The sequence below is a fragment of the Eucyclogobius newberryi genome, unplaced genomic scaffold (genome assembly GCF_026437365.1).
Source record: "Eucyclogobius newberryi isolate DKJ021-1_F unplaced genomic scaffold, fEucNew1.0.hap1 SCAF_16, whole genome shotgun sequence".
Classification (NCBI taxonomy): domain Eukaryota; kingdom Metazoa; phylum Chordata; class Actinopteri; order Gobiiformes; family Gobiidae; genus Eucyclogobius; species Eucyclogobius newberryi.
The window spans coordinates 16,336,178-16,363,307 of record NW_027315790.1 but is presented as its reverse complement, the minus strand read 5'-3'; the positions used below and the strand labels follow the sequence as shown (position 1 = coordinate 16,363,307).

General features: G+C 39.3%; 1 protein-coding gene across 2 annotated transcripts; it reads left to right on the top strand.

The window, feature by feature from the left end:
• The first annotated feature begins 1,410 nt into the window (after positions 1 to 1,410).
• Positions 1,411 to 23,183, top strand: khdrbs1b (KH domain containing, RNA binding, signal transduction associated 1b). Of its 2 annotated transcripts, XR_011927035.1 has the most exons (11): positions 1,412 to 1,575; positions 3,929 to 4,050; positions 6,486 to 6,602; positions 7,202 to 7,348; positions 12,919 to 13,052; positions 13,716 to 13,947; positions 14,234 to 14,301; positions 14,606 to 14,664; positions 14,782 to 14,961; positions 16,958 to 17,020; positions 22,903 to 23,183. XR_011927035.1 is itself a non-coding variant. In XM_072447723.1 (9 exons), exons 1-9 carry the CDS (start codon positions 1,482 to 1,484, stop codon positions 14,886 to 14,888), a joined length of 1,080 nt encoding a protein of 359 aa, XP_072303824.1. In that variant the 5' UTR covers positions 1,411 to 1,481; the 3' UTR covers positions 14,889 to 16,002. The 2 variants fall into 2 exon arrangements, 1 of the variants encoding a protein (XP_072303824.1); XM_072447723.1 differs by lacking the exons at positions 16,958 to 17,020; positions 22,903 to 23,183 and having other exon boundaries at positions 1,411 to 1,575; positions 14,782 to 16,002.
• Positions 23,184 to 27,130: the final 3,947 nt, after the last annotated feature.

Here is a 27,130-nt window from a genome sequence, read left to right as displayed (position 1 = left end):
AATTATAACATAATTATAATATTAGCCTACTTCAATTGCCTATTGGTCTAATTGTCACATTCCCGTTGGTTTTAAGTAGACAAAAAGCACCTCCACCTCCTGTCATGTCTGGACACTTAACTTAGCCGACACACATCCCACGCACACACACACACACACACACGCAGACACACACGCAGACACACACACACACACATCCCATACACACACACACACAGACAGACACACAGACACAGACACAAACATACACACACACAGACCCAGATCCCACGCACACACACACACTCACACATACGCAGACACACACAAGCAGACATAGACACACACATACGCAGACACACACACACGCAGACATAGACACACACACACAAACATGCAGACACAGATCCCACAAACAAGCACACACACACGCAGACACACACACACGCAGACACACACACACACGCAGACATAGACACACACACACACATGCAGACACAGATCCCACAAACAAGCACACACACACGCAGACACACACACGCAGACACACACACACACGCAGACATAGACACACACACACACATGCAGACACAGATCCCACAAACAAGCACACACACACGCAGACACACACACACACATGCAGACACACACACGCAGACATAGACACACACAGACACGCACACGCTGACATAGACACACACACACACACACAGACATACACACACAAGCAAGCGCTCACACACACACACACACACACACACACACAAGCGCACACACACACACACACACACACACACACAAGCGCACACACACACACACACACACACACACAAGCGCACACACACACACACACACACACACACAAGCGCACACACACACACACACACACACACACAAGCGCACACACACACACACACACAAGCGCACACACACACACACACACACACAAGCGCACACACACACACACACAAGCGCACACACACACACACACACACACACAAGCGCACACACACACACACACACACAAGCGCACACACACACACACACACACACACACACACTCTTAATGTAGGGCCGTTACGCGCGCACATTCACAAAGCGCACGGTAGGCGGCGTCAGTCAGCGCACTTTCCTGTTGGCTGCCGCGTCTGCTTCATCCAGTCTCTCACCGCCGCTTTTGTTCTCCCACTTCCATCCAGAGTGCGCAGCTGAAGAGAGGAGCCGGGCCGGTGAGGAGCACGCATCACGCACTCAGACAGACGCAGCACCGAGCCGCAGCAGCAGCACCAGCACCGGACGCACCGACGCACCTCTGCCCGCTCTTCCACATGTAAAGCGCCGCCTGCAAAGACGCTCCTCCGCGCTGTCTAGTTACATAACCGGACTACTTTTCTTTTTTGATATTGCCTTTTGTAAATCTTGTTAATTTTTTTTTTTTTTTTTTTTGGGTGGCTTTTTTTTTGTTTTGTTGCAACGATCCCATTTTTTTAAACTCAGAAAAAATGGAGAACGGCGACAAATACCTCCCCGAGCTGCTGGCTGAGAAGGACAGTCTGGACATGTCGTTTACGCACTCCATGAAACTTTTAAACACAGGTAAAAAAAAAAAAAAAAAAAAAAAAGTGGGTTTTGCGGGGTTATTTGTTTTGTTTTTCCTCCGGTTGCGTCAGTGTTGCGTGTTGCGTGTTGCGTGCGTGGAGCTGTGCGGATCCACACCTTGCGCGCCCGCTCCAGCGCCTTGTGTTTGCGGACGGAGCGCGGAGGGGAGTCCCATAGTGCGTCTTTTTGTTTTGTGCCAGCGCGTTTTTGGACACCCCCAGCGTCAGCCAGGATAAATAGAGACAGGTTTGCGTCAATTCCAATGCCACATGTCAAGCCAAGCACGGATTTTGACCCTCGTTCAAAGTGAAATTCAATTACGCAATTATACGCATAGAGTCCACTTTTGTCGCAATGACTTAACCAAAGATCGTGCGTTAACGTGGTCACATTAAGCAGTTGTCTGGTTGTAAATCAAATCTAAGGAGAAGTGATTACAAATGTATAAATTGTCTAAAATCAAGCCTGCAAATTCCATACTTTGCTCCCACAGATATAATATAAATGCTTAAGTGTTTTGTGTGTGTGTTGTTCAGTTCTTTATCAGCTAAGCAAGGCAGCTATGCAAATGTGTAATGTTTTCCCCTTTGTGTGAGACGTCCAATGTCACCAAGGCACTAAAAAGCCAAATGGCAGCTCTGATGGTTTATTGTCTTAGGCTCAGTGGCCATGAAGTGTCCTTGCTGTTTTTTAGCTTTTGTAAATGCCTTTTGTAACCGTGTCTTTCCCTTGTGCTGATGTTGATTAGAGATTTTAGACATGAAAATATGTCCAAAGTCTGTTGGCGATCGGACACTTTGACCATGATTGATTTTACGTTTGAACTTTGACAATGTTCTTTCGTCATAGTTTGTGGAAGTGGAAGTGAAATGTTTGAATTTGAATATTGAGAAAATGTTTTTTGAAAAATGCTACAAAAAGAGCTGATTAAATGTAAAAAAAAAATAAAAAACTTATGTTGTAAACTTCCAAATAAGGGTATAATGCAATTTTTCTGCACTTTAGTGTTCAATTTGACAGATATTTCAACATTTTCTGATAATTAAACCTGAACTAATACACTGAAATACTTAAATTTACATGATATTGTAAGAATTTCATAATCAGGATATGAAAAAAATTAAGATACTCATTTTTGTTCACCCTTAAAAGGAAGTTAATTCTCCTCATCATTATTCTAAATGTATTCTGGGCTGCTATAAGACCAGGGCAATCATTCAAAGGCACCACACAAAGAAATTGCACGTGTTTTGTTCTGCGACTAGTGCTCGTGGGGCATTTGACATGTTTGCACGTCACACACAGGTCACAGTTAAGGCTGGACGACAGTGTTGTGGTTGTTTTGTCACATGGGAAGATGCCACTGCTTAAACAAACAGAATGCAATGCTGGTTCCAAATAACTACTGCTAAAACTAGTCACAAACTGAAGCAAATTTATGGAGAGCAGAAGTTACTTGACGATGCAAAAAAAAGTTGCATTGGTGGATTTTTTTCTCTTTTTGAAACCGCATCACTTCTGAACTGTCATAGATTCCAGCAAAAGCTCTGTTGTGATATCCTATACATGCGGTTATCAGTGAGGAGAGAGAAACCTCCGGGCTTGTGCTTGTTGGTTTCACTAACTTGATTTAGTACCAGATTGTGGCAGCTGAAATTGCTTGCATATTGAATACCAGAGCATATTGCGTTTTAGGTTGTTTTTGTGCAGAAATAATCAAATTACCGAGTGTTTGTTTATCTGTTTGAAGGTGCAAAATCTCTCTTCTAACAGAACTGATCCAAAATGTACTCGCTTTAAATGCTTTTCTTGTGTGTCTTATGTAATGGGTACAGATGGGACACCAGAAAACGAGACGATTCTGGCGTAATTTATAATATACAAACTGTGTGGTTAAATTCAGTTTTGTTCTCACAATTTTTAAAGATTTATTTTTGAAGATTTGCCATCATTGTTGCCCTGCTTTTGGAACTATAGCACTGTAAGGTCTAACTTCAGCATTTAACCCTTTTTTTGTCTTCGTCAGATGTAAATATGGCAAAAATCCAGACATAAATTAAATAAATTCAACAAAAAAAATTGTTAAAACAGGTTTTCAAACACATTAATCAAGGTTTAATTATCCGACGAATGTTACATGTCTGTAATATAATCTTAAACCTTTCATTTTGTATAATTTTAACAACAAAAAACCTACTCCATATTCAAATTTTGCCTATCTTCAAACAACAATCATGATATCATCTAATTTCCGCTATATTGCCCACTTCTACGTGTGCATGCTCTCGTCCCATCCGTAATCATTTAATTTAGAGAATATTTATCTGATATATTGTGCGTTTGTGTCTAGAAATCGACAGAATCCAGAAAGGCGAGACCAAAAAGGACGCAGAGTCGTACTTGGACCTCTTCACGACAAAAAACATCAAACTTAAAGAACGCGTGCTCATACCTGTCAAGCAGTACCCCAAGGTAAGTCTCCCCCTTCCCCTTTTCCCTCTTTCCCTCCACATTCTCTACCCCCCCCCCCCCCCCCCCCCCACACACACACACACACACACACACCCCTGCAGTGAATCCCTCTTGATTTAATTCATCCCGCTGCTGAGTTTCAATTACACAAAGCCACAGGGTTACTTGGCAGTCTCAAATTACTCCTCAACATTGCTCTTGTAATTACATCCAATATGGCAATGTTTTAAAATGTCATTAAATGGATCCGAATGTTAATGTGGCAGCTCCAGTGATGGCTCCATATGGGCTTTTCCGAGGCGTTTTGCTTCGTTTCCTTTATTTGCGTTGGCTAAATGGGGTCTTAACTGCCGGGGTGTTCTCCGTATCAGCTGATCTATACCTGGCTCCGACGCGTGGCCGCATCGATCGAGTGAGTCGTCCGCAGCGGTGCTAAACTAGTCATGTTGTATTTAAAGTATATTGGTAGTAGCCTTTAATGGCGAGGATACGTTTTACTGCTGGGTATTTGTCAGCTGCTGCACGAAAGTAGGTATTTTACGTAAAAACTGTAGAAATAATGAGGGTAATTTAAACTGCTACGTGCAGAACAGTCTGGAGTCGGACTATAAATGAGAAGAAAAAAAACTCCTATTGGTCCATGACGTCCATTCAGAACAAAATATATGACTTCTTTTACCTCAGATTTACAGAGGTTTGTGCTTCGCTTGTCGACTCTGCACAAATCCACGTACTTTTCTCAATCTTCAGTCATTTTCCCCCCCATTTTTGACCCGTGAGCCGCCATGTTTGTTTTGATATAAACGGGCCATGTGTTTCTCTGTCATCTCTGTGATCTGGGCTCGTCAGACGATGTCGGGATAGTAGAAATCGCAGTATTAATAACGTCACAGTACAATATTTAGCATTAAATTGTGTGTGCTCTCATGTTTTTAGTAGTGTAGAAATGCTTTTGGTTTTCCTGTTCTATATAAGACTAAACATAAATGAATTATCGATCCTCATATTTCAGACTAAAGCGTTTAAATTATTTTATTAATAAATCTCAGTATTATTTTTTGTGCTAAAATGTGAATGAGCCTTAAAATTCACGACAAAAGGGCATAAATATCACTTTATACCCTTATTTGATAGATACGCTAGAAGTTTTTGTCACTTTTATTGGCTTTAATCGTAGACGATGCACTCGATATTTTAATTGACCATTTCTCCCAAACGTCACTGTCGATATTGTACATTTCTCGATACAGCCGCACCCTTTATATACTAGTAACTTTGAGTATTGCCAAGCTGCCTGTCTTGTTCCATCTCTAAAAACCTTGCTTAAGACCGTTTAACGTATTAAAGAAAAACAACATTTGTAGTAAAAGCTTGACAGAAAAAGATCTGGAGCTAGAAGCAACATTTGAAAAACATTTGGCAGCAAAATGCGACACAATGAAGTTATTAAATTGACAAGCTGTGAAACGCAAATGTATTTATTGTGCCTGCCTGCTGGATTCAGTTGTTTAGTCTGTAATCAGATTGCCCTGCCCCCAAATGACACGTTGTTTAGATTGTAATAGTGTGTAGATTCTTCAGGGGTTGTTCTGTTCTAAATGACTTTGATAGAGTTGTGTAATGTGTGAAACATCATCTGCGGAGTAATTGCATTGATATTAGTTTGGGGAAAGGGAGTTACTTTTCGCTCTGAATGATTGAAGTACTTGCAGTTTACAAAGTATGTAATTGCAAATATACAGAGTTGAATTGTTCCCATTTGAATTGTCACATGTGCAAAAGGAGCCTGTTGGTGGGACTATAGGACTATAACGTGACAGCGTGATGAGGGGAATTTAGATTTTTGTTAAGCTCCAGCAGACAGGGAGTTAATGGTTTGAACGTGGCTTTCCCTTGAGCTGGGCGATATTGCAGATGGATTTATTTACCTCCTTAAACCCGATAAACCCTTAACTTTGTATTGCCTTGATTTGATTGGAAAGCACTTTGGTCCGTTTAAGTGCTGTGAAGGACTCTATAAGTAAATGTTGATTGATTGAAAACCTAAAAGTGATTTATAATAAAGAAGTCCTGACCAGAGGTTTGAATCTTAGAATGCTTCCATGTCACATGATCAGCTTCACACGCAGCAGAGAAAGAGCATCGATGTGTAACTCTAATGCTGATGTGGTCAGAGTAGGCGTACATAATGAGTTCTAAGTACAGAAGATATACTTGTACTATATACCAAGAAGAAAACAGTCATCGGGGCCACCCACGTACCCCTGCAATGGACACTGTGATTCTGTCATGTACACTAGGAAACAACAAAGATATGGATCTTACCACAGCAGAGGACCGACTTTTAAAAACCTCCTTTCACAAAGTATAAAATCAAAATTAAAATGATGTCATACATGTTTCAAGTCTATTTTCTCTCTATTTTCTGTTTTCAGTTTAATTTCGTGGGAAAGATTCTTGGACCTCAGGGCAACACGATCAAACGCCTGCAGGAGGAAACTGGAGCGAAGATCTCGGTGCTGGGCAAGGGCTCGATGAGAGACAAAGCCAAGGTGTGTCCACCTGTTCCGAGGAGGCTGCAGTGCCACATCTGGCTCCCCTCACAGTGATGGCAGGCACCGAGCCCAGATGGTGGGGCCCGGAGGGTAGACATCAGCTTCAAGCCAAGGGCATCGGTGCACTGCACATCTGTTACTGGCACTTCTTTAAGAAGAGGCTGCTAAATGCATTATTGAAGCATGCTAATGTAGTTACATGGCATACAAAAGGACAAAGTATCATTTATGCATAATATAGTCCCACCGTACAGGCATACATATTCCTACCGTGTTTTTTGCAGTCTTATTAAGTGATTTGCCCAATATTTTGTGGTAACTGAACAAAAAAAAACACCATTACTTCAACTACAGAATAGAGACCATTGAAATATAGTTTCTCTGACAATAGTTGAACAAATTTGAATATATTGTGTATCAAAAACATATTTACCTTATTTACCCTCTCACAAAAACAGACATCCAGCACATATTCTTTGGCACCTGGAGATTATTTATTACAGCCATCAAAGAATCAAACAGAATTGAAAAAGAACTGCATTGCTGGTAAATATTTTCAAATGTGCCTGTCAAGGTAAAGGTTTTTGTGTTTTCAGGAGGAGGACTTGAGAAATGGCGGCGAGCCCAAGTACGCCCACCTGTCTATGGAGCTGCACGTTTTTATCGAGGTCTTCGCCCCGGTGCCAGACGCCTACCTGCGGATGGCACACGCGATGGAAGAGGTCAAGAAGTTCCTGTTTCCAGTAAGCTCCCCATCTCATACTTTACTATCAGATTAGGCGCTTTAATCCATGTTGCCAGGATTGTAGAAATGTGTCCTTGAGCAATGGAAAAGTGTTCATGTTTTCACAGTTGTGTTTTTGTGAAACAGGAAAGGAAGGCTTTTGTTAAACAGGGGTTAGAAAGGAAATGAGTCTGGCATAGAACAACTATTTTAGTAGTCGGCGACGTGGCTGGACAATTAAACGAAAGATTGGCAGATTGAGATCGAGTGAAATTGTCGATTATATGTGAGGGTTTTTTGAATCGAGAGTCCACAGTCGATCCGCTGTCAGTGAAAACATGTGGGTTAGAGCAAAGGTCAGACTTTGAAAGAAGAAATTTGAATATTATTTGTGTTTAAATGGCACAGATTAAAAGTCTGTATAGTTTATGTTCATGAAATCTTTACCAAAAGCCATTTTTACTTCTTTGTTGTTGGAAAGATCAAATAAAATTGAATGGAAACCCAAAATCAATCAATGTTTTTCCATATGGCCCAGCCCTTGTCGGTAAGTACATTAGCAACCAAAAAAAGGTTGAAATATGCTGACTGAAGGTTTCTAGCTAAAGAATATTTATGATTAAAGTGTAATATTGATATTTTTTGCAATAATAATGAGACGTTCTTTGTATTAAAAGGTCCTTTTTTTGAATGCGTGTTAGGATCTGTATAATCCAGATAACGATAACAATGATCAAAATACAACCATTTTCTGTTTTTGACCAATCCCGATTTGACCAGAGTCGATTCATTGCTGCAGTTCTTGCCTTTTACCTTTACTTTTTCTCATTTTTGGTTCTTCCCATCCATCAACCAGCCTCAAAATGAACCTGACTTGCTACTTATGCAGTCCAAATGGCATCTGACCCTTTGTAGCTGGCTCTTCTTCACATTATACGGCAGTAAGTGTATGAGTGTTAGCACAGACGTGGAGTGTATTTACCTTTCCCACTCGTCTCAGGCGGGACACGTACAGCAATCGTCTTAAGAGCAGGACTTGGGTTTCGTTCACTGTGTCAGCGCCTTTCCACCTTGATCCGTCTGCCTCCCTGCCTGTCCATCACCGCCTCTTTACCTCCGAATCATCATTCACAGAGCGGCAGCAAGACATATGGCTCCTCCCAGACAGATATGCGCAGAAATTCAGCCCACGCGCACTGCTTTATTGGTTTTATGCTGAGGGATTCTGGATGGTGGGCCAGCGCTGTCTGCTGTCAGGCCTATAGTGCGCTAACAAAGGCTCAGGCTAACACAGGCTGGGCTTTTGTGAGATTCTATACATTTTGAATTGGTGTGCAAGATTACTGTAGCGAAAGGGCTGGATCAGAGGTGAGGTGGAGAGGATAAGACATGGATATAGAACTGTACAACTTTCAGGCTGATCAGAATCCAATGGGATTGGCATCGAGAAGCAGATTATAAAAGAGAGGCAAATGTAAATGTCAAACATGTAAATGCAAAACATGTTTATGAAGCTAATGACAGACAAGAAACAAACATGAACATCATTCATTCATTTATGGAACCGTCAACATGTTTAATCAATTTGTGATGAAAAGATAAGATAAGATAAGATATTCCTTTATTGTCCACACATGGGGAAATGTCATTGTTGCAACGCAGGTAGATACAGAGGAAAAGGACAGATAACTCTCTTAATAGAAGAACTCTTATAAACTAAACTCTTATAAACAAAACTCTTATAAACAAAACCTCTCATTTCCTAATAAGGAATGGAGGGAAAAAATAAATAAAGATACAATTAAAATAAAATAAGATAACACTTTCTTTTAAAAGATTACACACTCTGTTTAGTGAATACTGTTCTGTCACTGATCGTATATGGGTCGACCAAGGGTCAAAGTCCCAGTCGTTTATCTTGTTTTAGAACTGATAAATGCCACAGGACTGTCATGTGTTTGGGAACATGAACTATACATTAAAGGGAATATGACGTAAATAGGTTATAAATACACTTGTGAAGACTGTATATCATCAGACCTTCTGCATTAGCTTCTCCTCCGTTCTGATTTTAAATAAAGCTCTTTGAATAAAGCTATACTGCCTGCAGTATATTTTATAATTGGCACGATCATAACAGTGTGTAATGTACAGTGTTTTGATGATCCTTCATGCCTTTGTCTGGTTTTATCTCAAAATAGTCACTAATTGTCCATACCAGTCTGACTCACCGCAAAAATGTCCGTTTTATTTATGGAGTTTATTTTTGTATGTGTTTCCACCACGCCCTCTGGGGCCTGGACTCTCCTCCAAAATTATAGTCCCCATCTAGAAAGGTAATTATGAACAGCAATATTGATCTAAACCGGCTTAATTAAAGGTTAAGGTTAATTCTGTTAATATGCATAATTCATGTTTTATATTTGGTAAACAAAGACAGGCCTATGGCGTTTTAGAAATAACGGCGCAGTAATCAAGCATTGCCCCTTTTGTGCTGGTTCCAATCCTAGATAAATTGGCAGAACGAGCTAACACTTGATTACTATAGCGATCATAGATACAGGTGTTTATTCTCTTATTCAAATTAACTTGTCCATCTTGATGTTTGTATATTATTTGCTTAAACCATTAGAAAAGTAGTGCTTATTGTAAACCTCACAATGTATTGGCCTTTTATTGGAAGAGTGTCATTTGTGAGCACTATTACATTCATTTGGAATAAACCCACTCTGTATTTCACCGCCATGGAAATATATGCTTATTTATACTGTCTAAATTGTATTATTGTGAAACGCTTTAGCGCTTTAACGCCTTTTGTTCTTTGTTTTGTTCCTCTTCTTTAATAACTCCAAATCTGACTCCACGATTAATCCACAGGCCTCGGTGTCTAAAGACGTGTCGACTCTGCTTGTTAAATCGCACAACATGTGACACATCTTCTTCCACGGCACGCATTCGTAATCAGTCAAATGGCTTGTGTTTGCCAGGCTTTTTCAGCAGATAAATAAAAAGCTGAATATTCTAGCATTCAGCCAGTTTCTCCCTGCCATCATTAGAACCCCAGCTCCCACTCCCTCCCTTCCACGGTGCAGATTTATGAAAAAGGAGTGATTGGGTCACAGCGCTGCGGAGAAAAGGCAGAAGGAGATGTGCCGTGGGGATTTGTGCTGCTCACACTTGCAGCTCCTCCTAATCCAGCTCAATTTATTGTTTTTGCGGATAAAATAAGGCACGCGCTGATGCAGTGGCACACGGACTTGTCGGGCGGAGTGGGGGGAGAGCTCATTAACATTTGCTGCATGTAAGAAGGCACTGGGAAAAAAAAAAGACAACCTCCCCCAACATATCCACGTCTTTCTTTCCGTGGAGCAGAGTTTTCCTCGCGCTTGCTCACTTGCCATTTGGAGAAAAACCAGAGGTTCAAGTAGTGTACTGTTGAGTCCAATTATAGCGTCAGGAAACCAAAGAGCGCTCCGCTTTAGAGTGGCAAGATATACACAGCACAGGCGAGTTAAGTCACGTTTTATGTCCACTTTCTTACCCAATAACAATACCGTATTTTAGTCATGTAGTTTAGTTTTCACCCAGATCATATTTAACTATACAAAACTCACTATGAAGTATTTATTCTCTAAGTCCTAGTTATAGATTGAAAATAACTATCAAGTATTTCTTTTATAAGTCCTAGTTATAGGGTTAAAAATAACTACAAAGTATTTCTTTTCTAAGTCCTAGTTATAGATTAAAAATAACTATCAAGTATTTCTTTTCTAAATCCTAGTTATAGGGTTAAAAATAACTACAAAGTATTTCTTTTCTAAGTCCTAGTTATAGGGTTAAAAATAACTATCAAGTATTTCTTTTCTAAGTCCTAGTTATAGATTAAAAATAACTATCAAGTATTTCTTTTCTAAGTCCTAGTTATAGATTAAAAATAACTATCAAGTATTTCTTTTCTAAGTCCTAATTATGGGTTAAAAATAACTATAAAGTATTTATTTTCTAAGTCCTAGTTATAGGTTAAAAATAACTATTGAGTATTTATTTTCTAAGTCCTAGTTATAGGTTAAAAATAACTATTGAGTATTTATTTTCTAAGTCCTAGTTATAGGTTGCGTTTGCGTTTGCATCACAACATTCTAGACAGACTATTTGTTTAATTGAATTGGTTTGGAAAGATGTCAGTATTCTGTGATGAAAAGTGTTTTTTTAAATCAGATTTGTATATTTGTTGACCTGGTTTATGGTTCATATCTCTGTAATTACTGGGCCCATTCACATGAAACAAAAGCTGCCACAGAGGTCAACGTCATTTCTATCTGTGAAAATAACAATTTCACTGCAGTTCTTTTTCACAAAGTCTCAAAGTGGTTTCCCTTGTTCAACTCCAAAGATGTGATTGTTGTCAGTTGAGCCATGATTTGAATAGGACAATGTTGGATATTTCTTTCAAAAACAGCTAATCCTTTATAGTTACATAGGTACTTGCCCACCAACTGAGTTTATGACTTCAAATTATCGCTTGTGAACGCAACTTATTGTCAAAATGATGCCTCTCTAGCTCAGGACTGTATAAAGTCCATCTTCTGAGGCCAGTATCCTCAGACTGAACATGACTTCTGTTGCAGTTTAAAGTCTCATTTTCTAAACCAGTGTCCAGATGACTCCCTTTGAAACCTTTCCTACTCGCTATGCTGCTAATCTGTCATTTGAAACTGCGTCACTACCCAGGGTTGCCAAAAGGGGGCATCAGACTACTACCACTGCTAAGGCTGCAGTCATTTTATTACTTGTTTTACGGATTTTGAAATGAAAAAATTGCACAAGCGGACGAAATATAAGTATAATTTCAATTTCAAAAGATGTTTTCTTCTGGGCTGCCCAACACGCATCACGCAGTCTGTTTTAGACAGACAGAACTGACGCTTAAGTGTACAGCCTCCCCCACCCACCCAGTCACGGCAAAACCCGCTGAAGAAAATGTGGTTTAAAATGTGTATTTGCGCTATAAAGGCGCGCAGCAGCAGGGAGACGGGCGTGCGCGCAGGGACAGAGCAGCTCCGTCAGACTTCCGCAGGAGTTTGGCGAGAAATTACTTATCTTTTGACTTAATACCGCTTTTTACATTTAATTTAATGCTATTTTGCGTTGTCGGCGGTACTTTATAAAACATTTTTTATAATAATTTATTTTATTTATATTGTAGAAATCAAAAATCTAAGTGCGGCGGATCCGTAAACCAAGTAATAAAATAACTGAGGCCAAACCATGTCTAAAATTTCAAACATTTTCTAAATCCAAATTGAAGCATATATAGAGGCTTCTAATAACCACATCATTTCTTTAAGACTCACATAAAAAAAACAGTATTTACCAGCCCATATCTTTTCAGCATACACTCCCTAACCCATCACAGTCGGTATGTACAGGGCCGTACGCGAGCAATCAAAATACAACTCTTGAGATCACGGGTATAATTGTCGCTTCTTTCTCTTTTCCCGTTCCCGTTCACACTTTTCCTGTGTCGTATACTGTGCTTTCTCAGCCCTCCCCCACATTTTCACACACTGTCTTACTGTATGTGTGCAGGATATGATGGATGAAATCTGTCAGGAGCAGTTCATGGAGATGAGCTACCTGAACGGAGGCCAGGAGCACGGGGCCCGGGGCCGAGGAGGCATCCCGGGGAGGGGCCGTGGTGTGCCCCCTGGAGCAGCACACAGGTGAGCCGGAGCTGCAGTCAGTGTAGACAGTGTTCATACAGCTGATAGTGCACCTACGCCTGATTTCTGTCATATCTTTGTGATTTTAATGCATTTTTTCCCTGTTGTGTGAAGCACTTTGAATTGCCTTGTGTACGAATTGTGCTCTACAAATAAACTTGTCTTGCCTACGCCTGGGGTATGAGGAGGAAAGTGATGGAATATAATTGCTGTCCTGGGTGTAGGTGGGAGATATGCTGAAAAAAATCATACAGTCTATAATAAAAGTATTAAAATAGTAAACATAATGACATTTCAGTTGCTTCATTTTATAGTCTATGTTGTATGCAATACTTCAACCTTCAAAACATTTGCAGTCACAAAAACATTAAACATTTTTAAGAACAAATAAAAACGGTTTATAGTTAAAAGCACAGACAATTTTGAAACGATTCCTTCTTTTGAGCCTCTTTGTGTGGAAGCTATAGACTTGAATGGTCAATACCACTTTATTGCTCTATTACTTGTTAGTAAGGACCACACTGATTTCCCTAACGGCAGTGACACATTTGCAACACTCTCAGACTGAATAAACAGGACTTGGGGTTAATGATGTAACAGATAAAATAGTTAAAAACAACACAGTTCTAAATGTGAAGGATCCTTTGAATGTTCTGTTCTCAGGGGTCGAGGGATGCCTCTGCGGGGAGCAGCCAGAGGAGTGAGCCGCGGCGGCCCTACCAGAGGAGGAGCAGTGCGAGGCGCCCCAGCAGGTCGAGCAGGGCCTCCTGCAGCACCTGCCAGAGGAGCAGCTGCACCCAGGGCCAGACCCCCTGCCGCGGGACCCCCTCAGAGGATGGCACCTCCTGCTCACCAGCACAGCACTGCAGCCTCCGGCGACGGTTACGAGGATTATGTGAGTACTGCAGAGTACAACTTAAATACTTTAAAATAAATAAAGTGCTCACACAAAACTGTACACATATTTTAGAGTCCCTTAGAAAGACCAGTGGTCCTGCTGTGAGCCCAGCATCAACAAGTGGCTTTTTAGAATGACAAGCATCAAATAGCTGCCAACATAGAATAAAGATTTTTCTTGCATGAGACTTCAGCACAGAAGTATTACTTTGGGGACATGGTGGCATTCATGATTCATGACGACTCTCTAATCTCTGCTCCTGTTTGCTGCTCTCTCTCTCCAGGGCTATGATGAGAGCTACACAGAGACGGGCTACGAGTCATACGACAGCTATTACAGCCAGCCGCAGGCGTGAGTGATGCACACACTTCACCTGCTCCACACAAACTGCACGCTTTACTTCTCTGCCGCTCCCAACTCTAAAATGGGATTTGAAATATGAAAGGCTTATGCTGAGCTGTGGAGGAATGCAGAGCAGATATACTCCATGCTTAGAGGGTTGTGTTATTTAGCAGTAGCAGCAGGGACTGCGGTGCACGCGCCGGAGAGCCGGGCTTTGATCTCGCTCACGCAGGCCAATTATCTCCCCCCAGATATCACTGCTCTGTTTCTGCAGATAAAAAGTAATGTTTCTGATCTTCTTGTTTTTGACCAGAGATCCAGAGTACTACGACTACAGCCACGGAGAAACCACAGAGTCTTATGATTCTTATGGTGAGTTGAGTTTACATTCATGCCAAGACCCTGAAATATGGAGTGCACAGTGAATAAAGATATCTTGAATATTTGGTTCCTGACTCTGCCCGTTCTATGTTGTTCTTGTGTGTCCAGGTCAGGATGGCTGGAACGGCACCCAGAGGACCCCCTCCGGAAAAGCCCCTCCCCCGTCTAGAGGAGCCAAGGCGCCCTATAGGGAGCATCCGTACCGACAGTACTGAAGACCGGACCAGAACACGCTGCCCGCTCCAGCCTGTCTACATGGCAGCGCTCGCTTTAAGCAGCTCGACAAAAGTAATTGTCAGTTTTGTCTTTGGTTTGGTCTTTTCCTACTTTGGACTTTTAAGAGCGAGACTTTTGGGAACTCAACACTGGAACTGTTTTTCTGAGATTTGACCACCACCTTTGACCCCCTCCCTGTACTCCATCGCTCCCCCTTCCACCAACCAAAGTGGCTTCAAATGGGTAGAGGACCAGCTGGTGTCCTTTTTGTTAATACTTCAATTTGAGTTTATTTTTATTTTTGCTGTATTTCTTTCCTTTTTCCTTTTTAACCCTTACCTCTGGCTTATTTGCATTGTTGATCGTTATTTTATAATTGTTGGGAGTCATAATTTCTAGTGGAAGTAGAACTTGTAAAAGGAAACAACTTTAAAATGTTCTAATGTTAATATTAAGAAAATGTTGAGGGTCAGTTGCAGATTCCCACTTAGGCTACATTTCAAAATTCTGTTAATATAGCGTCTAATAAAATAAATTAAACTTTAACTGTAAAATAAAACAAAACAAACCTTTTAAATTGCATAAAGTATAAATATTAATGTACATTCATTGTTGACAATGGCTTTCTTTAAATAGTTCTAAAACTAATTGATTTAAATGTAGTCATCAATATTTGTTCTTGTCTGTAGAGTTTTGAAATATAGCCCCAATAGACACTGTTGAGATGGACTGTCCTCATATCCTCAATTTGTTTCACCTGAAAAATATATGAATCTTAACACAACTGTTTGTTCAAAGCACATGGCTCTGTCATGCTAAAGCGGATCAGGTCTTCATTGGGATCTGATAATAAACTGCATGCACCAAACAAAGGATTGGGACAAAAATCTCCACATGGGTCTTCTCTTTCCACAGAGAAGGGATCCTGCAGCTCAGTCCAACTCTGTACATATTTAAAACATCCTAACTGTAATGATTCTGCCACTAGTATCTGTGCCCTCTCCATAAAATGCATTATGCTACATGTGTAAGCTTGCCTAAATAGGTGACTAAATCTGTCCAAAAATGTTTTGCAGCAGTTTGTCAATAAAGCTTAGTTTGTTTTTTATGAAACTTAACCTGCCTTATTTGTTTTATGTCCTAGTCAAACCTGAAATGGCCTTGTTTTAAACAATCAGCAGTCAGATGTAGATGTTTTCCTTTGTTTCTCATTTAAAACCATTTTAAATCTAAATGAATGTATTGACGACTTTAAGCTTAAATGTCTTGAATGATCAAAAAACACAACTTATTCTTTCTGTCTCTTTCTATACTTTTAAAAAGGACGCAGAGGTAAGACCTCTAAAATAACCTGGATAGCTTCCTAATGTGTATAGTGTTCTAAATGCTGGGTATGTATAAGACTTTTTCAATCCTCTTACCTGTGGTCGTAATCGTAATGATAATTGCTTTTATAGCATCTGAAACTTAACTGAATTCAAACCACCATTCAGGTCTAGCCCTCATTGTCACGAATGACGCTGGTGATGGCTACTTTAGTACAGACTAATGGCAGTGCAATGGAGAGGATGGTTAGAACCTAGAGAACTCCACTGTAAAGGTAAACCTAACCCTAAATGTTTAATTCCGTAATGTGTTGATCCATTGACATAAACTTATTGGTAAATGCAGTCAATTTATTAAAATATTTGATCACAGTCATTACAATAAAACAACTCAAAAGTAAGACAAATGTAACTTTCAATATCATAGTGAATTTTATGTTCCAAAATAAATGTTTACTAACATAATATCTTAATAGAATAGTGTTAATGCAACTCTAGCTAAAATGGTCAAATGGACATTCATCTCTGCCGTACAGTTGAGCTGCTGTTACTTTTAATTTGCCATCTCTGTGTAAAAGTTGCTTATGGTAATATTTAAAAAGGTTCTGCCTGGTCAAAGTTATCCAAACGAAAGCTTGAGTTGCATGAGCATATCTTCTCCTGTAGACTTTGCATGATTCCTGTTTCACATTCCGCCCGCTGTGCACTGGTGAAGCATTGAGTTGCTCTTTGTTCTCCTTTAGGCACAGCTCTTGGTCACAGCGTTGGGAGACTGACAGACTGCTGGACAGAGGCTCCGACCGCAGGTATTGTGTGCTTGTACTTTCTCCTCCTCGTCCTGCTCTGCGCCCGTTATGGCCCATTACAGGCACAAAGTGTAGATTGTTTCATTACGGACGCTCACTTTCCACCTCACAGAGCAGGCCGTCACCTCCGGGCCGAGTGCTTCTGTTGAACTTGCATATACTGGAGGTTTCTATCGCGGCGAGACTGAAGCAAAGCACCTTTTATCAATTTGTTTTTGTTATATAGGAGATGTAAATGAATGGGATGGATGTTGTTTTTGGAAAATGCTCAGTTAAGTGATCAATCCCAGGTCTGTGTGTGTCATTATGAACAAAGAAACCAAAGATACTTCTTGATTTTTTTAATTTAAGTAAGTAAAAGTGGAATGTAATGTGATTTCAATGGGAAAATATGAGAAGTCAAGCTGGTTTTGGCAGATGCAAATGCCTCAGATACATGTAAGTGGGGAATATGATGATTTTATGAAGGAAACCACAGTAGTTTTTCATTTTACTTACAGATACATTACAAACTTGACCACAAATTATACTTTTGTAAAGCTCAAATAAATATTTGAGGCTAGAAAATAATAATTCTCATTTTGTGTAATAGAAAGGCGAGCTAACTGACATTTCTACACTTGAAATGCTAAATTATTGCTTATTTTCTGTCTCTTTTACAAAGGGATGTCAGTTAATCATTGAAATGTGATACTTGTCTGTATAATTTCAACTCCATTTTGATTGTAAAGTGCAACATTTATTCCAAAAACGTAATAATAGACACTGACATCCCATTTCAAAATGCAGAACTGATCATAGTTGTTTCACTGTAACGAGAAGCAGATTTTCACTTACTTTGTTTTGTTGAAAAATGGCCTCAAAACATTCCTGAAGCGTTTGTGTATGACATTCTCTTTTTAATAAACAGAAGATGCTCTCAGGAAGCGTGCGGGGATAGGGGGTAGGTGAAAACAGACATTTTCTGAAATCTAACCCATTAATCAATCTGAGTAAACTAATGATGAGGGATGTGAACTTTGACCTCGATGCAGTCATCTTGCTTATATCATGTCAGATTTACCATATGGGACATAATAACCGTTTATAGTTTACTACCGTAGTGCTTTTGTGCGTTGTACTTTAATACCAAAAACAAAACTCAATATTTGAATGACTTGTATATAATTTTATGATTTTCTGAGTTAAGTTGCACAGTGTTAGTTTGCAGTGTTCAGTGCTTGTAAGTCTTTCTTTGTTAATGAAGTCTCTTGCACCTGAGAATTATATTTGCCTCCAAGAGAAAATCCCTTTTGATTAGACTCGACAAGAGGCAGCTTACAAAGTGTATCGCCGAGCTTTATCCAATAACACGGCTTCCATGCTGTGCTAAATGAACAAATCAACATGTTTGTACAGAGTTTTGAACTGGTGCTGGTCGTAACAGTGTGGCATTTGCACTTGAAGCTGCCTCAACGCAATTTGCATCCAGACAAAGTTGGAGACACAATTTATATGTTGTTTTTATTTGTGTTTATTTTTGCTTGTATTTTTTTCTTTATTTCTTCAATCTATTATTTATTACTAGTATTCTTTTCCATACGGCAGCATACATAGATTAGGCAGTGAGACTAAATCAAACTGATATTATTTATAAGATACATTATGAGTTTGTATATAAATTAAACAACTTGAATGGGGATTGTCTAAAATAAACTGTAATGAGCTTTTTTTTAGAATTGCAATGTTTTTTTGTGCTCTTAAAGTTGTTTTTTGATGACCAAGTTTGGGATTACTGTACAATAAATGAACTGTAAAATGATGTCTTACAGTAGTACTTACAGTAGTGCCCCCTTCCTGATTTATTCAATGTTTCAGATCATCAAACAAATTGAAATATTAGTCAAAGAAAATTAAGGTCTTTATTATTAAGGGAAAACAAAAAACAAACCTATATGGTCCTGTGTGAAAAGTGTTTGCCCCCGTTAAAAAATAACTTAACTGTGGTTTATCACACCCAAGTTCATTTTCACAGGCCTGATTACTGCCACACCTATTCTCAATCAAGACATCACTTAAATAGGACCTGCCTGACAAAGTGAAGTAAACCAAAAGATCCTCAAAAGCTCGACATCGTAATAAATAAAGTTATAAAGCCATTTCTCAAGCTTTGGGACTCCAGCGATTCACAGTGAGAGCCATTATCCACTTTGATGATCCTCAATACTTTTGGGGAAATACTCTTTGCACTGAGACAAAAGTTGAACCTAAATCCTTTTGAGATGCTGTGGCATGACCTTTAAAAGGGCGGTTCATGCTCGAAAACCCTCCAATGTTGCTGAATTACAACAATTCTGCAAAGACGAGTGGGCCAACATTAATTGCCATTGTAAGTTATTGCAAAGGCTTGATTGCAGTTGCTGCTATGGATGGCCCAGGATGGGGGAAAAAAACACTTAAAAAAAACAAGACTCTGGCTCAAGATCTATGAATGTGATGATATTGTTTGAACGTGCTATCAAATGTAGAGCTTTCCCTACACAAAAATAAATAAAATAACAGTACAAATGTATAATGCTTCATCTTACGCATTGTCCTCTACAGTTTTGTGTGTGGATTGACGGACAGCTTTACATTATCAAGAGTAATTTAGCAGTTTTCTTTTTAAATACAGCACTGTAAGAGCCGTAGATGCGTATTCACCAAGACCATTGTGAGCGTGTTCAAATGAAGCAGTTAAATAAGCGTGCAGCGGGATGAGTGGTGGGTATTTCAAAGCCTGCCTGGCTCCTGTACTGTGGCCATGCTTTGACAGGCTGTGAATTGGTGTGTGGCTGCACTCTCCTTGAGCAGCTCTCACAACACTGTGTCAGTATGCTCCCAGGGAAAGTGACTAATAAGGATCCATAGCTCAGGGGCGGTGACAGCGGGAACAGCGCACAGAGGCCTGAAATGGAACCAGAAGAAGAGGTGCACTGGGATTTCTCATGTGCTGTGCATGTCTTAAAGGCACAAGAGAGGGCTGTGAAAGTAATGGAGAGTCCGGAGGTGCATGCGTCTGAAAGGAGGAGAGGTCGTGTGGCATTACTGGATATTGTGAACCAACAGCTTGAGTTTGAATATCTGATGAAATCTTACAGCTTTTTTGTTGCGTGGCTTAAAACATGCTGTGAAGTCATCGGAGATATAGAACATGAATATGATCTTTTGTTACTGCGCTGTTTGGTTGATCTGGTTGACAACGTTGCAATGGTAGCTTACATCAAATTGGATTCATATGCTCTCCAGATACAATTACCCACATTTCTTTCTAAGTTGATAAACGTGTTTCTTTATAATGGGGAAAGTGAACTGAAATCAAAGCAACAATCTGAGTTATCAAAATGCAATGTTTTTTTTTAACAATTCTCAAACGAGGGTGGAGATAGAGCAGTGCAATCAATCAAATGTATAATTACAATTTCAGTTATTACTCTATTCAACTACAAAAATGCTGTAATCACAAATGCAATAAATCACCTTGTGTTTGGAATAATAAGGTCTGACACTGAAAACCTGGAACAAAGACACCGTTTTGATCTACAAAGGCTCTGAAACAAAACATGACATTACTAATTAAATATATATACATATATATATATATATATATATATATATATATATATATATATATATATATATATATATATATATATATATATAATATACTGTCTCTACAGATTATTTTGACAGTGCCAATGTTTTAAATAATTGTGATTTCAATAATGAGGTATTTGTGATAACATTTCTGTCATATCTGAGCAGCTCTATGTGGAGAATAACAAAAAAGCCAATATTATACACCTACTTTTGCATATTCATGAACATATTTGTCTTACACAGAAAGCACATTTACTATTAGTGGCAACAGTGTATTCATAAAAAAAAGTATTTTATATTTAAGATGTTTGTGGATATTTGTAAAATGCTTTGTTTGTCTTTCAAAACATATTTGTTTGTCTGTTGACTGACAGCACAGCAACTGGCACACCTTGAAGGGGCCACATGGAGTTAAATATTTAAGTGTTTTTGACAGCAAAATCATAGGCATCTCGAGAGTAAGATTTCAGTTTTGTCTTGTTTTCATTCTACACTTTGCCTCTCATTGTGTGCCAGAAAAGGTTTAGGTTTCATTTATAATTGTTTTAACAACACAAACAAATATGAAAAATAATGAGGCAGTAGCGAAAGTGGAACTAAAGTATGTGAACAATAGAATAATAATTTAGTTTGTGACTGTATCAGAGCAAAATTCACTTATGTACTTCTGGAAAATGCAATTACATTCCAAATTGATTTACAAATGGTGCTTTGCAGAATTAATTAAAGCTGCCATTGTCCAGCAGTCCCTTCACCCCTCATCCTGTTAAGCATGGTTTTCTTTAACAGTAGCGAGTGGAATTGGCATGAATAACCAAATCTTCAACAACAAAAAAAGTAATTTGGGATGGTTTAACAGTTTGTAAAAAGTTATTTTGTAAAATCAGTACAAATCAGTGCAGATGTTAGAGTTCAGCATAGCTCTGAAATCTGAGTCAGAGCATCAAACACATTCACACAAACAATTTGGCAAAGAAAACGCTGCCAACACTAGCGCTTCTCCCCACTGAGCCACTGATATTCAGATTTGTCTGAAATGTTCCACAGTATGTTCGGAGTAACGTGTATTCGATCCATTGCCATGAAAAGGGTTGCAAAGGCTCAAACTAAACGACCACTGCACACAAGAAGACACTCAAACTCTGGATTACATTTGGCTGTTCAGCTTATATTCATCTGTAAGACACAACTCACTCTTTTGATAATGACTATACTTAATACTTCATAATGTTTGCACCTCACTGAGTCAGGGATGATAGCACAGCGCAAAAGTTAAAGACTGGGCAGATGATTACCTTTGATAATGTTTCTACCATGGACGAGTCTTGGACAAATGAGGTAATACACGACTCATTCCTGAGTATGACATTAAGCATATTTATCTCCATGCGAGATATGTGCAGGTGCAACTCCGAGCCTGGTTACAGGTGAAATCTGAAGCAAGGAAATTACATTCAAAAATGTCCTTTTTTCTGGGGTATTTTTGAGCAACACACTTTTTAAATCCAATAAATACAAACTGAATAAACATAATGGGGACCAGGTCTGCAAATTAGCCTTTGGCTCCATGGCCTCTGGACCTTGCATTGTATACTATATTAAATGTGGGAATGCTCTCTGTTCTGTCCCTGCTTAAATAAGCTACTACCACTACTAATGCAATGTTGTTAAATAGGGCTGTGCAGTTAATAAAAAAGCATTAAGATTGAGTGTCAGTACTGTCTAATCATGGATGGCCATCTTCGCTCTTTCTAATTGAGAGATCTCCAGCTAATCCTCTGTCATTAAAACAATGTGGTTTGGAGTGATTTCAAATCTGCATGTTCAGGAAATGAATATTGATACCAAGCCTGCAACGATTAAAACAAAAACACCTTTTTATAACAAAGACAGTGGCATTCTTATGCCAATAAATAATAAACAGTGGATTTCCATCAATAATGGAAATGTTCAGCCAGCCCTTTATTTGGATAACAAAATATTTTAAAAATAACAATGTAAAAGAGAAATAAAGCTTGGCAAGACGGCTAATCTTAATCAATCTTGCAGCCCTAATGGATAGACTATTTTATTTCTTCGAAATGCATAATCTCATAAGGGTTATATGAATAATGATTTATTTGATGGTTTATTTTTTGTTGTATTGCCCATCCCTACTGCTAAACATTCCAGGCAAAACAATACCATCACCTCACACCATAATAGTGCACCTCTTAGACTTTATTTGTTGAAACACCCACTGTTAATACATTTGTTTTGTGTAGGATGAAGCCCTGCAGAGGAGGACATGGCCAGACGATGCTCCCAGCCTCGCATTCATCCAGACTGAACTGCCCGAGCCTGGCTGTGAGGGCGAGGATGGAGCACGGAGCTGAACGCTGGGCATCGTGCCATGTGCGCCACAGCTGACCTGGCCCGAGGAGACAATCTGGAACTCTTTTCTTTCTCCTCTGGACCCAAAGCACAGACTGCAGCTGGTCACCACAGCCTCCAGATAGCGGGACTCTCACACACATTTCCTGGACTATTTTTTCTACAATTCCTCCCTCTTTGTCAATATTGAATTACTGTGTTTTATCCCTGTAATTATTTCTGAACGCCTCAGACAGCCTCTTGAAGCCGTCGCTGATTGCACAGGGCTGTACACAGTTTCAGAGAAAGCCCCTGCTCCAACAGATGTAATTGTTCCAGCCTAATTTGGCATAAAATGAGCACTCCTGTTATAGTAGGCTGTGAAATTGGTTTTAATTTGGTTGAATCCTTGGAATGCTGCCTTGATTCTGCAACAAAAGCTGATTGGAAGAGTTGGTCTGTATGTTTACATTCACAGCTTAGTCAACTTTTCCTTCTACTGCCTTTTTACAAATTCATACGGATCAAAATTGAATTTGTTAGTCCCCGGCTCCCTGCTAAATCTGCACACCTGTAATTTAGTGTTTTTTTTTTTTTTTTCACATGAGTCAGCTTTTTTTTAAATGAGGAGGTTTGTTTAACACGATTTGTTTTGAATGCTAAAAATAAACTGTGACTTCCTGATTACGCAAGCAGTATTGTGTTTATAGATGTCAGCAAAAAATACATGCAGTTGTTCTTCCCAAGGCGTACCTATAGAATTTAGAAAAATAATTCATCCGTCAAATCGCTCAGTACAATGTCTTATTTATACCACATGTATAAATAAATGAACAGGTGCAAAACAAAGATTATTTTCACCAAAAACATGACCTCACATATGAAAACACATTATCAAACTGCAGTGAGAAATTTGAACTGTTCCTTGAAAATATGAATGAACTTCCTTGGTAAAGCTTTGTAAACTATTTATAAAGCATTAATAAGCACTAGTTAATTGTTTATAAGACATTTACAAGCAGTTATCACTTGGTTATTTGCTTAGTAACGTGATGGTATTATAAGAAAATACTAGCAAACGTCTCAAGTACTTTTATTTTTGTTAAGTAAAAGTACTGACACATGGGTAAAAAGTACAAAAGTAAAAGTATTACATACTACTGAAGTCAGGGTATTCAAGTACCAGTTTACTTTTTACTACAAAGTATATTTTTCCACTGGTATTTTGAGAACATTTTATCACTATTAAAGACTGAAATTGGGTGTTTTTGATTGAAAAAATAGAAGCAGTGTGAACTTTTTACTTTTATTCTTTATCTGAATATTTGTTTTGCTCAAAGCCAAGACTTGAACTCAAAACCTTCAAGTAGGATGTCACAATGAACATGAAAAAGAACCCCTCAAACCATACTTAAAGTTTTTTACTCTTTGATTTTCAGTCCAGTTTAAGTGGACTAGAAAGTGGAGTAGAAATGGCAGATTCCTGTTCTCAAATGTAGTGAAGAAAAAATATCTATGTACTGAAATGTACTTGAAGCTGGGGTATCTGATTTTCACACCGCGAAAGAAAGAAGCATGTTTGTATTTAAATCTCATCTTTAACTTTCACAAACCCTTTGGCACATAATATTCACATGCATTCATTTTGAGACAAATGCACTGCTTTTTCAGAAGGTGAAGTGAAACTGGAGTGGCACAGCACAGCCAATCAGAGCACTGTTTTCAGCTTTTACTTCCAGGTTCACAAGAAATAAAATACTTCTATTAATAGATGCAGACAGCGTGCAGAGGTCTAATTTTGTCTCAAAAGTGCTGTTTTTATAATATACTCTGGGAGAAAACACAAATTCACTCATTTGCCAAAATAGTACCACAGCTTTTAATATACCTAAACATTTGACTGACTTTTTTGAGAGTACTTTTACGTTTGTACTTTTGTACGTTTGTACTAGCAATGGTGGAATGTAACAAACAAATAACTAGTGCTTATTAATGCCTTACAAAGAGTTTACAAAGGAACCATACTCTAAAGCAGGCATGTCCAAACTAGGGCCCGGGGGCCAAATGCGGCCCTCAGACCAATTTTTGTTGGCCCTCCAGCTTCCTGCTATGTTGGCCCAAACAACAAAAAGTAGTACTTTTTATTGGGAAATTGGGAAAATTCAGGCATATTGATGTTATACCAACCTAATATTAATGTTCCAAGTCTAATTAAAGGTGCGGAGGCTCATCGCAATTACATCAAATGCTAAATTTCGAATGATTCACTTTGTCATTCAACAAATTCAACATCGTTAAGTTGTTTGTGGCCCTCTGCCCCGTTAAAGTTTCAAAATGCGGCCCTTGGTGAAAAAGGTTTGGACACCCCTGCTCTAAAGCGTTACTGCATCTTGCATCTTCACCAAAAAGCCATGCATTTCTCATCCCCTCGTGACTTCTTGTGGCTTCTCGTGCCCCTGAGGACACGAGATGCTAATGCTGTGAAACATTTGCATGTTCTGCGTGTTCACGACCAATGTGTATCGCCTTCATAACCAGCGCTGGCCCTTTCTCCACTGTTCAGCCTCCAAGTATGGTAATCGAGAATCCGCACATGTGAGCGTCACAGAGGGTGAGGAAGGACATTCTGCAGACTCTCAACCATCTATCCATCCATTTTGCCAGCGTTGATTCGATTCCCATCCACACCACTCTCCACCATTACCGCTGATTATATTACAAGTTACATTTGGAGGTCAAAACTCTACTTTCCTGCATTAAAAACAAATTTCCCTTCTCCCATTCACTGGTCAAAAGCCGCATTAGCAAAGTTGAAACCCCCATTTAGCTTATTGGAAAAGCCAGGATAGGACATTAGCTATTAGGATATAGCGACCATCATTCGAGAGGAAAGTGTCAACAGGGTATAACCAAAACACATCATTTTTCAGTCCTTATGTGCCATTATGTCTAAGATAATGATTTCCAGTGTCTTGGATAATCTAATGAAAGACAAGTGAAGGCGTGGGGGCCATCTTTTTTGTGTGGATCAATGGACGTGTTGGCAGAAAAAGGCTGGAGGAGAAAGTGACTGCTGCTGTGAAATGATCAATAAAAGCAAAGTTGACTATGAGCAAGCAGCCGATCGCTCATCCGTGTGTTTTTCCCACCTAGACACTTCAGATAGTTTTTCACTGAAGTTAAAGAGTGGAAAAATAAGCTAAAAAACACCCAAATGGAAAGGTGCATAAAGTATGTTTTGTTGAATGAATTGGACAATCAACAATTTTCTTTCAACCCAACAAAGTATATGTAGAATAGAATAGAAAGAAAGCTTAGGTAATTCAGGCTGATAACTAACAAAAAGTAATTAAGCAAACTACTAAAATGCATACAATCCCCTTAATTTTAAATAAAAACTGCTAGCTGGAGGTGTTAGAAAGTTTATCTCAATGACGTGTCTTTTGAGTCTGGGCTGGAAAATAACAATTGTCCGTCTTAAATCGAGGAACATCCAAAACCATCTGTGAGAACAACCATCCAAAGGGCTCTGCTAGGCCGGTTGTAAAAGGTTAGATAAATATGGTGGAGCCAAGCCATCGCGGACTTAAAAGCAAACACAATTTTACAATCGCCATGATAGCGGAGTGGGGTGAGGAAAGAATTAGGAGTGATGAAGATGTGTCTAAGGTTCACACTTTCTCATGTTGGTCCTGATTTGGTCCCAGTTTAGTCCTGGTCTAGTCCAGGTTTAGTTTAAGGTTTAGTCCCGGGCTACAGCTAAAGTAATATATTGCATTTTTCAAGCTTCCTCAGGCCCGTGCGAGCAGGGTTTGTGCCATTGGAGCCCGTCATTCAAACAGTTGTGCGTCCTCTACGTCCCACCCACATCCCACCACAGTCCCGCTCAGATTATGGAGAGAAAGCTCATTACGCAGCAACGAGAGAGGCAGAGAGCTCTAATCTGAGATCATGGGTTAGCTTCCCAGGGCAGACCAGCATCACATGTGATCTCTGGGAGTGTTAACGTGGATGTCTTAGGTAAATTGGCTCTAGTGAATGAACGTGGGAGTGAATGGTTAAGATAAGATAAGATAAGATATTCCTTTATTGTCCCACATGGGGAAATTGCATTGGTGCAACGCAGGTAGATACAGAGGT